General features: G+C 40.3%; 1 protein-coding gene across 5 annotated transcripts in view; it reads left to right on the top strand.

The window, feature by feature from the left end:
* TRDMT1 (tRNA aspartic acid methyltransferase 1) overlaps window positions 1-22736 on the top strand; it is an 85677-nt gene that overhangs the window by 14742 nt on the left and 48199 nt on the right. The window contains exons 1-2 of one of the 5 annotated variants that reach the window (XM_043478791.1): window positions 7576-7792; window positions 8349-8462. The exons of 1 other annotated variant lie outside the window; for it this stretch is intronic. Coding sequence is in view for 1 of the 4 variants with exons in the window: in XM_043478788.1 (XP_043334723.1) it covers window positions 16789-16852 (64 nt within the window). In the remaining 3 variants the exon portion in view is untranslated. Of the gene's footprint in view, window positions 1-7575; window positions 7793-8348; window positions 8463-16719; window positions 16853-16929; window positions 17903-22736 lie in introns of those variants that run through there. 3 more of the 5 variants (XM_043478789.1, XM_043478788.1, XM_043478790.1) reach the window with 3 other exon arrangements.

Raw genomic sequence — 22736 nt, 5'->3', positions numbered from 1 at the left:
TGAAGAAGTGAATTTGTATTTGGTCATCCGCAGCCTCTAGGAGTCTTGTTTTGTTTTTTAAACTTTTTATTTTATATTGGAGTATAGCAGATTAACAATGTCATGATAGTTTCAGGGGGACAGCAAAGGGACTCAGCCATACTTATACATGTATCCATTTTCTCCCAAAGTCCCCTCCCATCCAGGCTGCCACATAATACTGAGCAGAGTTCCTTGACCTATACAGTAGATCCTTGTTGGTTATCCATTTTTAAATACAGCCGTGTGTACACAACGATCCCATACTCTCTACCTACCCCTTGCCCCTTCCTCCCCGCCCCCCACCCCGCCGCCTGACAACCACAAGTTCTTTCTCTTAAGTCTGTGAGTCTGTTTCCACTAGGAAGCACACTCCTTGCTGCTTTTGCTGTGGTACCTTCTTTCCAGCAGGTGGTCCTTGAACAGGATCTAAGACAACTCGCTCTATCTTGCATGGCTCAGATCTAGTCCAAGGGAAATACTTTACCTTCCAAAACTCAGAGGGTAATGAGGAGACAATTTGCAATCCCTGGGTGGCCCTTTGAAGCTCTTTGCCTTCCACTTGCAAGTAAGCAAACAGCCCTGTAGACCTTCGGGTCAGATCCACACAGCATGCTGGCAACTTTCTCCAAAAACCTTCATCTTCAAAAATCTCCTTGTACACTTACATATGTAAAATCGATAGCCAATGGAAATTGGCTGCTTGACTCAGGGAAATCAAACTCGGTCTCTGTAACAACTCAGAGGGGTGGGAAAGAGTGGGAGGTGGGAGGGAGGTGCAGGAGGGAGGGGACATATGTACATCCATGGCTAGTTCATGTTGATGTATGGCAGAAGTGAAAACAATACTGTAAAGCAATTATCCTTCAGTTAAAAAAAGTAACTCGAACTCTTTTTGCCCTTGACATGGGTACATGGTTTTAAGAGTTACATAACCTTCCTGGCATGCTTCCTTTGATAATGTTCCTTTGTATCGTGTTTCACTTTGGAATGTGGTGTCTAGTTTTCAGTATTTTAGTCAAAACTTGCCGCTTTAACTCCTGTTCAAGGTAAAAGGGAATAGGATTGCTTAGGGAATGCTTTGACATTACAGACCGTCACCCCCAAGTTGCTGGGCCTGCAGAGGAGAAGGTGGTTTATAGATGTGAGTGTTGTACTTGGGAGCTTCATGAATACCCAACCCTAGTCACAAAATAAAGCTGTAAATGTGCCTCAGTGGTTTTTCCCCATAGACAGTTGTTTGTTTTTTTCTTTTCTTTAAGTAGTTGGCATGTCACTCAGGACTGATACATATTATTGCTTTGGAAGATAAGCATTTATCTAAAATGTGTTTTAAAAAAAATAGTGTTTCCAAGGACTTCCCTGGTGGCACAATGGATAAGAATCTGCCTGCCAATGCAGGGAACATGGGTTTAACCCCAGGTAGTCCAGAAAGATTCTACACGCTGCAGAGCAGTTAAGCCTATGCTCTGCAACTACCAGGCCTGCTCTCTAGAGCCCATGAGCTGCAACTCCTGAAGCCCCACAGCTGGAGCCTGTGCACCGCAAGGAAGAGTAGCCCCCAGCTCCCAGGACTAGAGAAAGCCCTCCCACAGCAACAGACTGAGTGCAACCAAAAATAAATTAATTGAAAATATAGTGTTCCCATGAAGTTAAAAAATGGTTAACTTCTCTCAATTGGAGGATGATCCTAGACTCCCATGTGTACTTAAATAAACTTGTCTCAAAACAAATTGTTACTGTTGTTCAGTCGCTAGGTTGTGTCTGACTCTTTGCGACCCCGTGGGCTGCAGCATGCCGGGCCTCCCTGTCCTCCACCATCTACTGGAGCATGCTGAAATTCAAGTCCGTTGAGTTGGTGATGCCATCCAACCATCTCATCCTCTGTTGCCCCCTTTTCTCCCTTTCCCCAATCTTTCTCAGCATCAGGGTCTTTTCCAGTGAGTCAGTTCTTTGCATCAGGTGGCCAAAGTATTGGAGTTTCAGCTTCAGCATCAGTCCTTCCAATGAATATTCAAACTGATTTCCTTTAGTTTGACCTCCTGGCAGTCCAAAGGACTCTCAAGAGTCTTTTCCAGCACCACAGTTCAAAAGCATCAATTTTTCGGTGCTCAGTCTTCTTTATGGTCCAACTTTCACATCCATACATGACTACTGGAAAAACCATAGGTTTGACTGTACAGACCTTTGTTGGCAAATTAAACAAAATATATTCTGTATAGTGTTTAAATTGCTTTTCTTTTTCTTAGCATTTCAGGCATAACTTTTTAAAATGTGAAAATGCCCATAAACATGTATGTACAGGTATATGTAACTCTGAGATCGTGCCAAAAATGTCCATGACTGCCTTGTGATAGTTTTGGAGATGGGTATCTAAGTAGAATATGAATATGGACTTGTCATTGGAATGCCATGGAAGCCTCCTGGGTTTGTTCATATAGATCCTAGATAACTGTTGTGAAAGTTTTACAGTCCTATTAAGACTTGCTGAGAATTTGAAAACTTGATATATTGGGTACATTTCTCTAATAATTCCTGATTCCAGTTTGGTTACTTTTTGAAATATGCTTGATTGGCAGGGTAGATTTAAGGTAATCAAGTCCTGAGATAATGAAATACCTATCTATGCATCCGTCCATCCAAGGGAGCTCCTGAAATATTAGAATTTAGTACAAAGTTTCCCTTCATTAAAAATAAATAACAACAATAATAAAAACCTTGGTATTAATTTGAGTTGAAAAATAAGAGCCAAGTCTGTATTTTGGTTTCTAATTAGGAAAAATAAGAGGAAGATTTTGTCTTGAAATACTTTCTATTTTATTACTCTTTAGTTAGTTATTGAAGTATAATTGCTTTACAAAGTTGTGTTAGTTTCAGCTGTACAACGAAGTGAATCAGCTGTGTGTATACATATATCCCCTCCCTCTTGCTCCTCCCTCCCTGCAACATCCCAGCCCTCTAGGTCGGCACAGAGCAATGAGCTGAGCTCCCTGTGCGGCCCAGCAGCTTCCCACGAGCTAGCTACTTCACATATGGTAAGCATATATACGTCACTCCCAATTACATCTTTATTATAAGTATATGGGGACAATATTAGTGAGGTCAGAGCCTTACACCTTAGTGATGTTTTCTTTCCTCTCCTCTCATTTTGTCTTTCCTCCCTTCCATGGTCCTCCTTTATTTTCTGATAGTGGGTGATGTGCTCAAAAAGATGAAAATACCTGGAAAGAGTCTCTGGACCAGTGAACTCTGAGCCAACAACGTGAGGATGTGGGGAAAGAACCAAAAAAGAAAAAAGAGAAAGAGACATGGATTCTTCTAAATTTTGTGCAATGCTGTCATTTAAACAGAATTTAGCATTTAAGCTACAGCATGTGCATCAAGGTTGGTGAGAAGATGGTGTACCAGTAGGCTTGAAAAGAAGGGAAATATATACTAAGTGTTTCGTTAGAAAAAGCAAGGTTTAAACAGGTTTTATTAAATTGGAAGCATCAAAATGGATTTATGACTTTAAAAAGCCCCCCTCAAAAGCTGGAAGAGTGGAAAGAGCCCCTGGTATCACACTGACTAAAGCTAGAAGGGATAAGGGAAAATTGCAAGCATCCTGTGGCCTGGATTTCCATCTCTTCTGCTCTTCTTATGGAAAGGAATTCAGAATGACTGGTACCAGATCTTGGGAAAATATTGAAAGGAGATTAGAATGGGAAAGCATGGCTAAGAAATGTTTGCAAAAGAAGAGGAATTGTGAAGCTTTCTGTCAGATGTGAGAATGTATTATAAAGCTTGAGTAATTAAAAGTGTGGTTCACCAGCTGACTTTTCCAAGAAGCAATACCCTGTCCTCCCTCATACCCATTCTTCCAGCTTCCCTTCCTCCGCCTCTCCTAGCCACACCTCCCATCACAGTAAATTAGGATATAGTATGTAGAACTGGAAGTATTACAAACCAATGTGAAAGGGGCAACTAGATTTTTAGATAAAAGTTAGGTTTAAAAGTCTCACTTTGCATACTGTATCAAAATAAATTTAAAAACTGAAACATAAGGAACAGAAGAACATGGAGGTGAATTTAGCTTATTTTTTCTAAGTAAAGGACTCCCTAAGCCTAAAAAGACATAGATAGGGTAAGTCACAAAGGAAAAATATGTGTATTAGGCTGTAGAAGATTAAGTACTTTTGTTTCATATAATATTATAAACCATATTTGATGGAAAAAGTGGAACTGGAAAGTGTTTTTATGGTACATGTGGTTGATAGTTTTAAAATTAACAACAAAAATAACATTGTGATAAATCAGTAAGAAATGCCTATGAACCCAGTAGAGAAAGGACAAATATCACACATCATTGACAAAAGAAAAAACTACAGATGACTAAGAAACATATAGTTTGAAGGACTGATGCTGAAGCTGAAACTCCAATACTTTGGCCGCCTGATGCGAAGAACTGACTCACTGGAAAAGACCCTGATGCTGTGAAAGATTGAAGGCAGAAGGAGAATGGGGCAACAGAGGATGAGATGGTTGGATGGCATCACCAACTCGATGGACATGAGTTTGAGCAAGCTCCTGGAGTTGGTGATGGACAGGGAAGCCTGGTGTCCATGGGGTTGCAAAGAGTCATATACAACTGAGCGACTGAACTGAATTGATCCCACTTTTGGATTTGATCTGGTAAACTTATAGGAATGTTTGAATATTAATATGTAAGAATTTGCATTTTAATATTCAGATATTACACCCACTCTTGATGTGGAAAACTAAAACCTCTTAAATGTTCGATACTGGAGAATAGAAAAAATGATTGTTTATGTACTACAGAAATAAGGCAGGCAAGATAAGAAATAAGGCACAAAAGTAAAGTGTTCAAAGTGGTTGTGTTTTAGATATAAGGATAGGATCAAGATTTTATAGAAGGGTATATCTTTTTCCTTTTTTTCCTTTTGTAATTTGTTTTACTCCTCCAAATTAGCATGTATTATTTCTAAAATTCAGAAAAAATAAAGATCACACTTAAATATATACCTCTTTGATATATATATAATGAAGTATAGAACTGGTAATAGTAAAATGTTAGGTGAAAAAAATTAGGGTATAAAGTATGTATACAATAAGTTTATGATCTTATAAAATATAATTAGCACAAAGACTAGCAGAAGAAACATCATAGTTCATATCATTAGCCATAGTTCTCACCTGTGGTTTTCAAATTTTCTTTTTTTATCTATGTCCTGATTTTCCCAATTGTGAGTAATGAGTGTAAATGTTTTATCCCTAGTAGAAAAGAGAAAGAATGATCAGAAGAGAGATTCTTCTAGTTGGCTTGGGCTTTCCTTATTCTGGATATTTTTAATATATGTTTACCAGGTCTCTTTCACTTTTAAAAAATGTTTATTTATTTGGCTCTGCCAAGTCTTAGTTGTGGCATGTGGGATCTTTAGTTGCAGCATATGGGATCTAGTTCCCTGACCAGGGATCAAACCCAGGCCCTCTGCATTGGGAGAGCAGAGTCAGCCACTGAACCACCAGGAAAGTCCCAGGTGTCTTTCACTTTTGGTGATAATCAAAAATTTGTTTTCCAAATAGTGATGTCTCATGTCTATAGGGAACAAGAAATTTGATGAAACTGCAATCTGAACCTTTTGGAATTTAAAACTATAAACTCTGTGAGGATATATATAGAGTGCTGTTTGTTGCATTCTTTTCCCATCCTATGCTAGGATTTAGTCCTAAAATGAAAGGAGTGAAAAAAGATATGACATGCAGATTCCAGACATTCCTTCCTAACCAGAAAGATTTTTAACTGCTTATGAGAGTTTTTTCCTCAAATATGCCAACTCTTTTATTTCATGTATTATTTGATGCCTTCCAGACTTTTTGTTGTTGTTGTTAAATACTGATACAATCTTGTAATTTCTCTTCCTTTAAAAATGTGCTTATGTGGTTTGCAAATAAATCTGTTAACTCGGAGAATATTGGTTTATGTGTCATTGAGCAAATCATGTGATGTTTTCTCTTTATTAATCTTTTTAATAAACCAGAATATTGAAAAGGCAATCTGATAGGTCTAAAATAGGTTAATAAGCATTTTAAACATTCATAAAGTTCTTTGAAGCTTATAGGCCTATATTATCATATATAATTGATGTTATTCTATTATTAAAACTTATTTTCACCATCTACTGAAATATAGTCTATTTTAGTTATTCCCAGTCTCTGAGTGACTAAACATAGAACAAATCCTTTTAGGACTTGTACTGTATTTTAACTTAGCAGTAATTACCTTAGATGGAAATGAAACACTAATAGTCTTGATCTGCAGGACTCAGTTCAAGTCTAGAATATAAAGGTTAATGGCCTCTGGTGCATTCCAAGGGTGAACAGAAAGTTTGGAGGATAAGTTGGCTTGTATAATGTTTACAGTAGTGACTTTGAAAGCTTAGAAGGTCAATTTTAACAATTTTAAATAAATATGAAGTTATTTTTCTTATATAGTGAATAAATATAGTAAGTACAGTCTCATGAGGCTATTATTATATTTCATTTATTTTTATCAATATTGGATCATCTGAGAACTATTCTAAGTTTCTGTTATGTATCTAAACCACTACCTAACTAATAAGGGTAAAATGAAAAATCTTCGTGTATGATTTTTTCTCTGACTTTTAGTTCATCAGTCCTAGTAACTGTAGCAATTTTAAAAAAAGACTATGAAGAAGAATAAAGGCTTATGTAATGTATATGTGTGTGCGTGTGTTTTCCCTTTTCTTCTGCCTGATGCTTCCGGTTTGTGTGACTTGGTTACCTGAAAGGGTCTGAGTATTTAGATACAATACTAAAGAGGAGCACAGTAATAACAGCTCTCAAAGGCATTACATTTGAAAGATATGTATATTTGTATTTATTGATTTGCCTGAGCCAGATCTTAGTTATAGCACGAAGGATCTTCCATCTTCAGAATCTTTAGTTAAAGCATCTGGGATCTTTTTTTTTTTTCTCTCTCTCTTTTTCTTTATTTGCAGTGTGTGGGATCTAGTTCCCTGACCAGGGATGGAATATGGGCCCCCTGCATTGGGAGGACAGAGTCATAGAAACTGGACCACCAGGGAAGTCCATGAAGGCATTAATATTTTTATTCTTTTTATTCTCAACATGAGTCTTATTTTCCCACCTGATAAGAATGCTATAATCGAAAACAGTAAAGAAAGACATCTTGTTAGATATTATGCAAATTAGTCTCCTGGTAATATATATATATAAAACTTCTTTGAAAACTAGGAAAATAATTATATGTAACTGTTAGAATTACATACAGTGGGTTATATCTTCCATTATGATATAATTTGCTGTTCAGCTGTTAACTGAACAAATTTCAAACTGAACAAAGTGACAGGCAGATTCTTTACCCCTGAGCCACTAGGGAAGCCCTATGGTTTCTATGCTTCTCAGCAAAAAATCTATTATGAAATTTCCTCTTGATTCCAATTTAAAAAAAAAGACACACACTTGGTTCTTTTCTTTTCTTTCTTCTGAGGTAAGTGTAAGACAGTGTTCACAGTCCAACATCAGTAAACTGTTCTTCACAGCAGAAAAGTACTGTTCCTTCCAGACACCAGGAAGTTCATATTTTTTCCATCTGTACTTTATCTCTTAGAAATTTATCATGTCATTGATAGAACACATCTGCTGTTTCCTGTTTTGTTGTTTTTTCCTTTGTGATAGGCTATGAATAAGGTGTCTGGACCCCAGAGAAAGAAGATGAAGGTTTGGCTACAAGGTTTGCTTTTCTTTGTGTTCCTTTTACTCCATATTTCAGGGGCACTTATTTTAAATCAGTGTTCAGCATGCAGTAATTAAGCAATTGCTGCATGCTTCTTCAACACTGTCCAGTTATTGATGGGTTACCCATGAAAATCGTAGCTTCAAGAGACTGTCACTCTTGAGTAATTCTGATCAATAGAACTTTCTGTGATAAAGGAAGTGGTCTCTCTCTCTTTTTTTTTTTCCTACTGTGTTACTTGAAATGTGCCTTGGGTGACTGATGAACTAAATATTTAATGTTTAATTAAGTTAATATAAACACAAGTCACCAGATGGGGGTAGAGGCTACCCCACTGGCCAGTGTAGCTCTAAAGAAACAATGAAATTGTATAAAATAGTCCTATGCTTAGAGAGAAGATGATGTTAAATTGCTTTTTATTGTTGGCATTTTTTATGGTCAGAAATAGCAGATTTAAAAAAATTTTAGTGAAAAAATCTTCAATGCCTGGTACACAGAAGAATCAATAAATGATTGGATAGTATTAATAAGTTTCACCTCATCTCCATCCCAGGTTTTACCTTCTCTTGCATCCTGGGTGAGGTCACATGAACATTTTTTTCTCCTACAACTGCCAGATCTATAGACTCACCTTCACAGCTGCCGTGATCTTGCTGGGAGTTGAGAGGTAAGACGGGGGCTTCTCAGTACGCGTGCTGCTGTCTGTCTTCTGATTGCCTGTGATTAGTCTGTGCTCAGCACCCCCTCAGTCATGCTTATGGCTTCCCGAATCTAGCTTTATTTCATCCTGCTCCAAGCCCTGGCAACCCCAGGATGCCTCTCACCTGTCCCACCAGAGCCCTTAGATATATCTATGTCCATCTGAACCACTCTATATGGTGATCTGACTTTGTCTGGGCACCTTGCTCAGTTATGTCTCCTAAATCAGGCATCACCACACTGGAGTGTGATTGACTCCAGGGGTCAGAGTCATGCCATAGGATCCACTTAAAGAATGTATAGAGACACTGTTCATCACACATACATTTATGCACTGGGCACCGGGCAATGTGGCTTCCCTGCTGGCTCAGTTGGTAAAGAATCGCCTGCAATGCAGGAGACCTGGGTGATCCCTGGATCGGGAAGATCCCCTGGAGAAGGAAATGGCAACCCACGCCAGTATTCTTGCCTGGGAAATCCCATGGACAGAGCAGTCTGCAGGGCTACGATCCATGGGGTCACAGGAATCTGACATTACTTAGCGACTAAACCACTACAAGGCACTGGGCAAAGTGCTTTTAATTCTTGTAGAATCTCCACAGCAATTGCATGTTCTATTTTTACACATCTTAGATGCACTGTGGCTCAGAGAGGTTAAGTGACTTTCCTAAAGTCACAACTAGGAAGAGGCAGAGCTATGATTTCTTTTTTTTTTAAGTCTTTTTATTTATTATTATTCTGGCTGCACCATGTAGGATCTTAGTTCCCTGACCAAGGATGGAACCCACACCCCGACCCTGGAAGCTCAGAACCTTTACCACTGGGCAGCCAGGGAAATCCAGAGCGTTTCTTATCTGCACTCTGGCTTCCAAGTCTGTATTCTTAACCACAATGCAGTTCATTGCAAAAGAGGGAGAGTTCTTCAAAATCAGTGCAGAGGGCCAATCGAAAAGAAGCTAGATTTTGGGTGACTATAAAGAAGGCTTTTCTAATAATTCAAGCTCTTCACCACCAAACACCCTACGCTGTGAAGTGCCCTGCACCCCTCATTAGCGCTCACAAGCTTCTTGCTGGCAGATCAAGAACTGGTAAAAGGCATTCTGAAATAAGTGTCTGGAGTAACCACTTGTGGTGGATAAATTCTCTGGGTCTTTCCATTTAAAATTTCTTCTAAATATGATCTCCTCTCTTGAGGGCATTTATTGGCAATTTATTCCCATATGACTATTTTTTCAATTTTCCATGCAGTTCATAAAGACCATTCTTTTTCTGTGTGAAACCAGAATATAATTTATTCGTCACTCAAAGTGGGATAAGCAGGCTATTCTCTCCCTGTAGACAGTCCAATATAGAAACCCACATCACATTTCACTAAGGAATAAAGAATGGCCTGGATCATGGAAACTCAAGGATAGTTGCAAAAAACATTTCAAGCATTTGTCAGGCTTTGTTTAATTTTGTTAGAAATTAATGATCGGTGACAGGTAGGAGATGAAGAATAAAATGCCATTAGATTTCAACTTATACAACAAGCCTTTAAATAATTGAGAGAATGCTGTTATTATTTTACTTTACCCCATGGCAATCCACTCTAGTACTCTTGCCTTGAGAATCCCACGGGCAGAGGAGCCTGGCAGGCTGCAGTTCTTAGGGTCGAACTGAGTTGGATATGACTAAAGCGACTAAGCAGCATACCCCTTGATATTCTATTGTGCTCTGTAATTATCTTTGATATACTTCATATGTGCAAGATGTTAACCATCATTTCGGTTTTTAAAAATTTTTTAAATTTTTAATTGGAGTATAATCTCTTCACAATGTTGTGAAATGGGAATCAGCTGCATGTGTCCCTGTATCCCATCCCTCCTGGGCCTCCCTCCCACCCCACCATCCCACCATCTAGGTCATCACAGAGGACCAAGCTGAGCTCCTTGTGCTATAAAGCAGCTTCTCAATAGATATCGATTTTTAAGTGTTTCGGTTTCTTAACAAAGTGTATTTTCCGTTTTGAAGGAAAATGCACTGACTATCCTAAAGTTCAACTTTTGATGTTTGCTTGTATTTTCAAACAGTGTGTTGAGCTTTTCTGATTAAAACATCAGCTCCATTGGACACGTCACTCAGGATAACTTTATCGGAAACTATAAGGTTACATAGCCAATCTTCTCCTCTAAGAACAGTTGAGAAGGAGTAGTCAATATACATTTTTTTTTTTGTTTTTGCCACACTGCACGGCATGTAGGATCTTAGTTCCCCAGCCAGGGACTGAACCCGTGCACCCTGCATTGGAAGGTGGAGTCTTAACCACTGGACCATTGGGGAAGTCGCAATATATATCTTTTTTTTTTTTTTTTCTTTATCTGTCCATCCCACATTCCTCCTCACCTGCTCTGGATTGTGGCACCCCCAGCTCAGGCAGCTTGTTCCACGGTTTGGCAGACAACACAGATATAATCCAATCCGAGGGGGCTAACATCTTACAGGTGCTTCCATGGAGACAGTTGTAAATTGTGACTATGGAGGAAGTTTCTGTTCTTGAAATGATTGTCACGGATAAGTTTTAGAGAGGAAGTATCAGGTAAAGAGAAGATGTGGCGGATATGAGCTACATCAGGCTGCACGGGGATGGGGTTCTACCATCTTTTCTCTCAGGAAGTTGGTGCTTTTCATGAACTCTTCCCTGTACTTGTTCTTCCTTCTTACAATGTAACATCCTTGGTCATATTTATTTTGATTTATAACACTAATGCTTAACAGGTTCTAGATTTAATATATTGACTGTTGCTGCTGCTGCTGCTGCTAAGTCGCTTCAGTCGTGTCCGACTCTGTGCGACCCCATAGACGGCAGCCCACCAGGCTCCCCTGTCCCTGGGATTCTCCAGGCAAGAACACTGGAGTGGGTTGCCATTTCCTTCTCCAATGCATGAAAGTGAAAAGTGAAAGCGAAGCTGCTCGGTTGCATCCGACTCGCAGCAACCCCATGGACGGCAGCCTACCAGGCTCCTCCGTCCCTGGGATTTTTCCAGGCAAGAATACTGGAGTGGGGTGCCATTGCCTTCTCCGATATTGATTGTTAACTGTATATAAATCACTGTAACTGCATAGCTTTCTTTATATAGAAAGATACTAATATATATTATGTAATATATATATTTACGGCAATATATTATGTAATAAATATTAGAAAAGTTTGTTTCATGCATTATACACATGACATTAGCATGTATATGATTTCTACAGGCTTAGATGGTTTAAAAGTATATTTGCTTATAGCAGATTTTTAAAATGTCTTCTTTCAAGATCATTTCAGTTTGAGCAGATAATTAACATGTGGCCCAATCAGGACTCACAGCTTCCAATACTAATTCAGCCACAGAATCTTAGAGCTAGAGGGCCCTCAACAGTCATTTCCTCTTCTTTCCTCCATTTTATTTTACAGATAAGGAAACCGGGCTCACTGCCAAGGCACACAACCAATTATTGGCAATGACAGGACTAAGACTGTTCTCTGATATCTTTCTACCACACTACCCCATCAGTGGCAAATAAGAAAACACTCAAAGGCCAATACACATGTACAGTTAAAATATTTCACAGGACACATCAAAATGGATGTCAGGCATATAATTGAGACACAGTAGCCATAGTTCGTTAATAGTATTGCATTAGGACATGTAAAAGTTTCTATCTGATCAGTTATTATTACAAGTTGTTGTGGTTGTTCAGTCGTAAGTCGTGTCCGACTCTTTGTGACCTCATGGACCCTCCAGGCTCCTCTGTCCATGAGGTTCTCCAAGCAAGAATACTGGAGTGGGTTGCCATTTCCTTCTCCAGGGGATCTTTCCACATCAGTGATCTAGCCTGTGTCTCCTGAATTGGCAGGCAGATTCTTTACCACTGAGCCACCAGTTTTTATTTCTGTATATGAGTTATTAAGTCACGTCTGACTCTTTGCAACTGCATGGACTGCAGCACGCCAGGCTCTTCTGTCCTCCACTATCTCTCTGAGTTTGCTCAAACTCATGTCCATTGAGTCAGTGATGCTATCTAACCATCTCATTCTCTGTTGCCCCCTTCTTCTCTTGCCTTCAATCTTTCCCAACATCAGGGTCTTTTCCAATGAGTTGGCTCTTCGCATCACATGGCCAAAGTACTGGAGTTTCAGCTTCAGCATCAGTCCTGCCAATGAATATTCAGGGTTGATTTCCTTTAGGATTGACTCGTTTGATATCCTTGCAGTCCAAGGGACTCTCAAGAGGCTTCTCCAACACCACAGTTCAAAAGCATCAATTCTTTGGCGCTCAGCCTTCTTTATGGTCCAACTCTCACATCCATACACGACTACTGGAAAAACCATAGCTTGGACTAGACGAATCTTTGTTGGCAAAGTGATGTCTCTGCTTTTTAATATTCTGTCTAGGTTTGTCATAGCTTTCCTTCCAAGGAGCAAGCGTCGTTTAATTTCATGGCTGCAATCACCATCTTTATTGATTTTGGAGCCCAAGAAAATAAAATCAGTCACTGCTTCTACTTTTTCTCCTTCTATTTCCCATGAAGTGATGCGACCAGATGCCATGATCTTAGTTTTTTTAATGTTGAGTTTCAGGCCAGCTTTTTCACTCTCCTCTTTCACCCTCATCAAGAGGCTCTTTAGTTCCTCTTCACTTTCTGCCATTAGGATGGTGTCATGTGCATATCTGAGGTTGTTGATATTTCTCCCAGCAATCTTTATTCCAGCTTGTGCTTCTTCCAGCCCAGCGTTTCTCATGATGTACTCTGCATATAAGTTAAATAAGCAGGGTGACAATATACAGCCTTGACGTACTCCTTTCCCAATTTGGAACCAGTCTGTTGTTCCATGTCTGGTTCTAACTGTTGCTTCTTGACCTGCATACAGGTTTCTCAGAAGACAGGTCAGGTGGTCTGGTATTCCCATCTCTTGAAGAATTTTCCACAGTTTGTTGTGATCTATAGAGTCAAGGGTTTTAGCATAGTCAATGAAGCAAAAGTAGATGTTTTTCTGGAACTCCCTTGCTTTCTCCATGATCCAACGAATGTTGGCAATTTGATCTCTGGTTCCTCTGCCTTTTCTAAACCCAGCTTGTACATCTGGAAGTTCTCGATTCATGTACTGCTGAAGCCTAGCTTGAAGGATTTTGAGCATAACCTTGCTAGCATGTGAAATGAGCGCTACAATACGGTAGTCTGAGCACTCTTTGGCATTGCGCTTCTTTGGGATTGGAATGAAAACTGACCTTTTCCAGTCCTGTGGCCACTGTTGAGTTTTCCAGATTTGCTGACATATTGCATGCAGCACTTTCACAGCATCATCTTTAAGGATTTGAAATAGTTCAACTGGAATTCCATCATCTCCACTAGCTTTGTTTGTAGTAATGTTTCCTAGGGCCCACTTGACTTCACAGTCCAGAATGTCTGGTTCTAGGTGAGTGACCACACCATCTTGGTCATCTGGATCATTAAGACCTTTTTTGTATAGTTCTTCAGTGTATTCTTGCCACCTCTTCTTAATCTGTTCTGCTTCTCTTAGGTCTTTACCGTTTCTGTCATTTATTGTGTCCATCCTTGCATGAAATGCTTCCTTGATAGCTCCAGTTTTCTTGAAGAGATCTCTAGTTTTTCCCTTTCTATTGTTTTCCTCTATTTCTTTGCACTGTTCATGTAAGTAGGCCTTCTTATCTCTCCTCGCTATTCTCTGGAACTCTGCATTCAGCTGGGTATAGCTTCCCTTTTCTCCTTTGCCTTTAGCTTCTCTTCTTTTCTCAGCTATTTGTAAGGCCTCGTTAGACAACCACTTTGCCTTCTTGCATTTCTTTTCCTTTGGGATGTTTTTTGTCACTGCCTCCTGTACAATCTTACGAACCTCTACCCATAGTTCTTCCGGCACTCTGTCTATCAGATCTAATCCCTTGAAACTTTTAGTCACCTCCACTGTATAATCATAAGGGATTTGACTTATGTTATACCTTGATGGCCTAGTGGTTTTCCCTACTTTCTTCAATTTAAGCCTGAATTTTGCAATAAGGAGCTTATGATCTGAGCCACAGGCAGCTCCCGGTCTTGTTTTTGCTGACTGTATAGAGCTTTTCCATCTTTGGCTGCAAAGAATATAATCAATCTGATTTCGGTGTTGTCCATCTGGTGATGTCCATGTGTAGAGTCGTCTCTTGTGCTGTTGGAAAAGGATGTTTGCTATGACCAGTGCATTCTCTTGACAAAACTCTATTAGCCTTTGCCCTGCTTCATTTTGTTTTCCCAGGCCAAACTTGCCTGTTATTCCAGGTATCTCTTGACTTCCTACTTTTGCATTCCAATCCCCTATGATGAAAAGGACATCTTTTTTTGGTGTTAGTTCTAGAAGGTGGTGTAGGTCTTCATAGAACTGTTCAACTTCATCTTCTTTGGCTTTAGTGGTTGGTGCGTAGACTTGAATTACTGTGATATTGAATGGTTTGCCTTGGAAACGAACCGAGATCATTCTGTCATTTTTGAAATTGCACTTAACTACTGAATTTTGGACTCTTTTGTTAACTATGATGGCTACTCCATTTCTTCTAAGGGATTCCTGCCCACAGTAGTAGATATAATGGTCACCTGAATTAAACTTGTCCTTTCCTGTCCATCGTAATTCACTGATTCCTAAGATGTCAATGTTCACTCTTGCCATTTCCTGCTTGACTATGTCCCGTTTATGTGGCTGCATGGACCTAACATTCCAGGTTCCTATGCAATACTGTTCTTTACAGCACCGGACTTTACTTTCAACACCAGACACATCCATAACTGAGTGTTGTTCCTACTTTGGTCCAGCAGCTTCATTCTTTCCTGAGCTGTTCATTCTTCCCCAGTAGCATATTGGACACCTTCAGACCTGGGGGAAGACACAAGGAAGCCATTAGTACAACTCAATTTCTCCTAACAATATTGAACGTGCGTGGGACTTCTCTGGCAGTCCAGTGGTTAAAAATTTGCGTTTCTAATGCAGGGGGCACAGGTTTGGTCCCTGGTTGGGGAACTAAGATCCCACATGCCTTATGGCATGGCCAAAAATAAATAAATAAATAACATTTGGTGGTAATGGGAACAATAGAAAAACACTTCACAATGAGACCATTTCTGCTCCTCCCAATGACTGTGTTTTCTTAATTTGTAATTGAGCTTCTAACAATTTGGTGATTAGATCATCTTGGAGAAGGAAGGCCACAGCACTTGAAGGGCCATAACTGTAAGGGAACAGGACTCTATAAGGCCCTCCTGGATTAGACCTCTTCCTCCATAGCCTCTGCTTTAGCGCCTCTCTGAAGAACCCAGATGATTGGTATCTGATGTATATTGTCTGAGTTTTTCAGATCCTGAAACTACCACCAAGTGGAAGAAAGTAACTACTTGATGATGCTGAGCACTAGCTCCAGACCTTCTAGCACCTAAAGACTGACCACCATCAAACAATCTGAGAATGGTGCCCGGCCCTTACCTTGCCTTTAAAACTGCTTCGCTGAAACCCTTAGGAGAGTTCTGGGTTTTTGAGCATGCGCCACCTGTTTGCTTTGCTTCACCCTGCAATAAACCTTTCTCTGCTCCAGACTCTGACACTGTGCATCAAGCATGTGAAATTGCATTTGATGACTTAAATAGTTCTTTTGTTACATTAACAGCAGTTCCTATCTTGGGGGTATTTTCCAAGTTAAAGTAGCTTGCCCCAGAGCTCCCCTGTACTAGCTCCCAGGGGACCTCTGGGGCACCTGTGCTGGTTTCTGCCCCTGTAACTCTCGGACCTTCTCTGGCTAAGAGGCTGATTTAATTCCATCACTCAAGCTAAGGCCCAACACCAGGCATGAGGTACATGTTCAAGCCTAATGGAAGAAAGGTTTGGACGCTTCTGGCTTTCAAGGGACGGAAAAGCAGCAAGCCTGAAAAGTGAGTGAGTGTGGATTCTAACCTCTGTTAATTGACTTTGAGGCACAGGCCATCTGCTGGGTCCAGGATTTTCTTTCTCCCTCTCAAGGCACTTTAGAAGGAAGATGGAGAGTAAATCAAGCCATAGGGTGGTCCCCATTCTCTTGGGAGGCCTTGGTGCTTTCTGTCCCTTGTCCACCTGCCTAGCCTTGCCAGTCCCGGAGCCCCAAGGCTGCCCTGTGAAGACCTGAGCCAGAGCCTAGGAGGGGGGAACTAAAAAGCCGCGGAACCAGAGATGAGGGAGCGGCGGGGCCGGAGGGAAGGAGGAGCCACGGGACCGTGAGGCCTAGCTCCAAGGAGGAGGCGGTGGCGGCGCGGGAATGGAGCCCTTGCGGGTCCTGGAACTCTACAGCGGAATTGGGGGCATGCACCAGGCTCTCAGAGGTGAGAGGGCACGGGTGCCACTTCCATCTGCGAGTCGGAGCTGCTCAGAGTTCGGGCTCCAGGGCGGGGCGGAGCGCTGAGGCACTAGGGGCGGAGATTGGAGGGGAAACGGTCTGTGGGGGAGGGGGCGGGGGAGTTGCTCGGTTGTCTTGGAAACCGCCCGCGCGGCGCCCCAGCTGTCCCTTGGGGAGGAGACTCCCTTCCTCCGCCGGGTCCGAAGGGCGGGAAGGGTACCTGCTGGGAGTCCTGATCCGCAAGGCTTGGCTGTAAAGTCGAACCAAAATGGTGACCACAGAGCGGGAGTGGCGAGCCCCCCGCCCTGTGCCAAACCCCAATTCTGAGTGAGGCTGTCACCCAGAGGCCTGGAAACTCGGTCCTTGACCCTCGAGGAACTCCCAGCGGGGAGGGGAGGACGCTGGGCAGGGTCCTGCTGCTGAGGGCTTGGATCTTCCAAGGGATAACTGCCACGCGGGGTAGAAGTTAGTGAACACTAAGTAGAACCGCACGGGAAGCCTGGAGAAAACAATTCTAGTCAGTTCTGATGGTTGAAAAGAAACATCTTGTTACTTCTGGTCTAGATACATTTAGGCGCCGGAAGAGCTGAGTTCAAACTTCGTTGAAACGTGACCTTAACGTTTTTGAACATGTGTCTTGGTTTTACAATGTGACAAGTATTTCTTTCAGAGATGAAACGTTATGAGCATTAAATAAAAAGTGGTTAAAATGTTTAATAATGCCTGGTACATTGTAACCACTCAAATATTGTAAATATTTTCCTCATGTACCTCTTGCATTTTGAGGTTTTAGATTTGTTTGGTGCGAAGTTGGAACTGCAAGGTTCATTTTGGCTGTTTGCCCCTCTTCAGTTCTGGGTTCTATGCTAGGCACTGGAGTTGTAGAGTGACAAATAGACATGGAACGTGTATGTTTATTCTTAAATTACCATGACAACCACAAAACTGAAACCTCCCTGCTTCCTCTTTTTTTAGTACCAAGGGTAACACAAGACTAATACTGTAAGATACGGACAGTATGTCTTAAGTTGAGCGCGTAAGTTTTGTAAGCATATATATTGAGTTTGAGATACTGGAGTGGGTTGCCATTTCCTTCTTCAGGAGATCTTCCCCACCCAGGGATAGAACCCGGGTCTCCCGCATTGTAGACAGAAGCTTTACCCTCTGAGCCACCAGGAAAGTCTCTAGAAGAGATTAGTGATTATTAAATTTTTATTACCAATTATTTGATGGCTCTCTGTGTTCAGTTCTTTATGTAAAGTAACAAAACTTACCAGCAGGAAAACAAAACTAGCATTACTTGTGCTGTTAGTTAATTTTCTAAGATTGTCAGCATTTTACCCGCCTATCTTTGAAGCCCCTTAAAGGTTCTTTAGTGCTGTAATTCAGCCACTCCTTAAATGTTGGATGTTAATCCACCCCCCCCCCCATTTTTTGCAAGTTTAAATGTCCTGCAGTTAATTATTGAGCATTAATCTTGGTCTTCTTTAGCATGTTTTCTAGAAGTCAAATTAATTAATGAAAGACTGACTATGTGCTAGTTGCTAAGTCAAAAATACTGAGAATTTTTAGACTTTTGGTGATATAACAGGTTGCTTTTCAGAGGATTTGAGTGCCTCCTTCAACTACATTTTCCTCAGGATTTGTATTATCCATTTTTAACCTTTGTGAATTTGTTAGGGGAAGTTGTGTAATTTTAATTTGTGGTTTTTGGGGGCTAATGAAATAATTTGATATTTTCCCTCCTACTAGCCATTGTAACCTGAATTTGTCTATACGTATTTCTATTACTACTGCTACCATCCCAAATCTAAGTTGTATCATCTCTCACTTAAATTATTAAAATAGTTTCCCAACTGCTCCCCTGCTTGCTTCCACTCTGCTTCCCTGCACCATCCTTTCTCCGTTTGGTAACAAAGTGATCTCTTACCTGGTAAGCTGGATCGTGTCACTCCCTGGGGTCAGTGGGCTCCCTCTAAGGTTAGAATCAGTCCCCTCTTCATAGAAGGCCTGTGAGATCTAGCCTCTGTCCACCTCTTCAGCCTTATCTGCCACTCTGGCCTGCTTCTCTTTTCCAGACTTGAAGTTCTTCTTTCTCTTTGTTCCTCAGACCTTCAGAATTCCCCTTATGCTCTGGCCTTAGCTTTTGCTGTCGTCTCCACCCACGTGCCCTAACCACAGGCTTTCACGCTGCAGCTGCATTTTGGCTTCCACAGCTCAGTAACATGTGGCTGCTGCAGAACAGCCTCCCTCAGCTGACCCTGTGATCCACAGTACCCCTCCTGTGGCCTCTACCTGATGCTCCATCATCTTTTGGCCTGAGGTTGGCGTATTATGGATATTGCTTCTTGTCTTCCAACATTCATTGATTTGATGTACTAAAGTTTAAAATTTTTCTGTAATAAAATATGTTGCTGTTTTCCATGAGGTTTTTATTAATATATAATAATGCAAACTAGTAACAATGGTGGTTAAGTGCAACAATTACTAAGGACTTTTTATATGTCAGGCCGTTTTAAGTGTGTAATAAGCTAGTTAGAGGTAGAGTCAGTATTATAACCTAGATCTTCTGACCCCACCTGTTAACCATACAATGCTGCCATCTTTTTTCTGGTTAGATCCATTAATTGAATCTACATCTTAAATAACAATAAGAAGCAGCCAACAGGAATAAGATGGAATTTAAATTTTGACAGTTTTCTAGATACAGGTTGTAGCTGATTTAATTGCAGTAAAATATACGTAACATAAAGTGTGCCGTTTACCCATCTTTAAGTGTGCAGTGCAGTGGCGTTAAGTACTCTCTTTCCAGTGCTGTGCAGCCATCAGCACTTTCTGTTTGCAGAACTTTTTCATCGTCACACGTGGAAACTGTACATTAAATAACAACTCCCATCTCCTTTCCTCCAGCACCTGGTAACCACTATTATACTTTGTCTCTTCTGATTTGTCTATCCTAGATAGCTCATATAAGTGTAATTATAAATATCTGTCCTTTTATAGCTAACATATTGCACTTACTGTAGTGTTTCCAAGGTGCATCCACGTTTTAGTGTATGTCAGTACTTCATTCCTTTTTACAGCTGAATAATATTCCACTATATGCATATACCATATTTTGTTTATCCATTCATCTCTTGATGGGTATGTGGGCTGTTTCCACTTGTGGGCTATTATTGTGAAGAATAGTGCTATAAACATTGGTATATATGTATCTGTTTGTGTTCTTGTTTTCAGTTCTTTTGAATATTTACTCAGGAGCAGAACTGCTGGATCATATAGTATTTCTGTGTTTTAACTTTTTGAGGAACCACTAAATTATTTTCCATTGTGACTGCACAGTTTTATATTCCCAAGCGCAGTGTCTGAAGGTTCCAATCTCTTTATCTCCACGTCCTTGACTTGTTATTCCTTTTATTTCTTTTTTTTTTTTATAATAGTCATCCTGATGGGTATGAAAAAATATCCCATTGTGGTTTTGATTTACATTTTCCCTAGTAGAGAAAGAAGTTGAACATTTTTTCATGTTCTTATTGGCCACTTGTGTATCTTCTTTGGAAAAATGTCTATTTAAGTCCTTTGCTTATTTTGGAATTGGGTCTTTTTTTGTTGTGTGAATTCTGTATATATTCTGGATATTAATCTTTTATGAGCTATATGATTTGCAAATATTTCCTGTTTCATAACTGTTATTGTAGTAGTTATAAAGGTTTATTTAATTTCCTTGGCAGCATGAGAGATTTGCCCCAAACCCCATGGACATTCTAATACCTTGATAAACATTTCTCATCCTTAGCTGTATATGCAGTATGCTATTGTATTTTTGTAGTAACTACCCAGATACTTCTGTATCTTCTAAATTTCTTTTAACTTTATTTTGTATCTATGTGTCCATATATTAACTTTGTCCTCATCCTGTGGTGTTTTTATTTCCTCCTGTACACCTCTGGGCTTCCCTGGTGGCTCAGATGGTAAAGAATCTGCCTGCAATGTGGGAGACCTGGCTTTGATCCCTGGGTTGAGAAGATACCCTGGAGGAGGATGTGGCAACCCACTCCAATATCCTTGCCTGGAGAATCCCCATGGATTCCGTGGGGTCACAAAGAGCTGGACACGACTGAGCGACGAAGCACAGCATAGCCTCTAGCACAGAAGCACACTTGTGACAGGGTTTCTGTAGATAACTGTTGAGTCTATTATTGAATTGGTAATCACTCTACTATCACGCTGATAAAACCATAGTTTTCTAGTCCAAATTTTTGTATGATACAAAATTCTTAGTTGTAAACCAGAGTCCACTCTCCAGCTAACATCAGCAGAAGAAAAATTATTAAAAGACATTTGGAAGCCCACAGAATTTACAGGACATCCAGATATATCAGGTGAAGAGGGAACTGCCCCACAAGTCATCACACGGACCTCACAGCTTTTACCAGTCACGCTGGGGACTGGATGTGACAAGTACCGTCACAGTTTTGCCCTGAAAGATGGATCTTGACCACCTCTCACACCAAAAGAGATGAGTTTTCTCATTTGCTCCCTCACATGGCTATTTCTGAAGTGAAGTCGTGTATGGATGCAATTGGTTGGTGGACATTAGGTACCATTGGCAAACTAAGGAAGCCAGGAGAGTGCGTTCTGGCTCCAGTTTTGTAATGTGGCAAAATTCTGGAAGACATGAAACGCAGGCAAAGATCCTGGATGGCCACAAGCATGGCAGTGTCTTGGCATCCTTTAAGACGCATTTGCCCCTGTACAGGGACCCTGTGTTACCACTTTGATATTATTTATGCCTGCATAACCTGTAAAGTTTTGGCTAATGAATTCTCATTTGGCTAAGGAGAATCTTCCAAGTAACAGCATCTTTCAAAAAGCAGCGGACAAAGTTGTTTCATGAGTTACATAGCAGTGGAGCCTGCAAAGGCACCTGCAAATATAAATGCTTAGCAAATAATCTTTTTTTTTTTTAGTATCAGGGAAGAGTAAAATGTGATTTAAGGTGATGAATAAAGGAAAGCTGCAGCTGATTACTTTTATGTTATCTAGTCAACTATTGGGATAGTCTTAAAAGCAAAAAGTCTTGCCTCCCAAATAATTTTGAAAGGTCTTCCATGGTTTTAATATTTTCTGTTAAAATTATAGGTCTCTTATTTGTCACTCATTAGTTATTAATTTTTCTGAATCTTTCATGTTTCTCAGTGACTTATATGCCAACTTAAGATTCTACCAAACTACTTTGTGATTTGGTGTGCTTATAACTGATGGAGCAAGTACATTGTGATGAAATGTAGATCTGATTGTCACCTATGGGTAGTTTTGAAACATCATTTGTAAGGGGCTGAAATTTGAACTGTTAATTTTCTTTTCTATTTATCTTTGAGATTGTAAAAATGCCCTCTTTCTGCCTATTTTCCCAGTTATTCTTATATGATTTATTGTCAGATTTAAAATAAAGCAAGGAAAAACAGGAAGATCCCCTGGAGTATGAAATGGCAATGTGCTCCAGTATTCTTACTTGGAAAATTCCATGGACAGAGGAGCCTAGTGGGCTACATTCCATGGGACCACAGTCAGACAGGGTTGAGCACCTGAACACACACATACACACACAAAGGCTAACAAGGAAAAATATGCCCCATTAAAAAAATATGTGTCATTTGTTATATAATATTTATGGGAATTCCTAGTTTGATTTTTCTCTGCACTTGAAATACAAAGAACAGATGCGTAGAATGAATTTTGTGTGTTTCAAAACGAACATCGCAACTTTCCATTGGATGATAGAATTAACTATCTTTTATATGAAGAATAATGAACACATACTTCGCAGCAGAGTATTTGTTACTATATTCCATACAACAAATTGCTTC

The sequence above is a fragment of the Cervus canadensis genome, chromosome 10 (genome assembly GCF_019320065.1).
Source record: "Cervus canadensis isolate Bull #8, Minnesota chromosome 10, ASM1932006v1, whole genome shotgun sequence".
NCBI lineage: Eukaryota > Metazoa > Chordata > Mammalia > Artiodactyla > Cervidae > Cervus > Cervus canadensis.
This window is presented reverse-complemented; position numbering and strand designations above follow the sequence as displayed.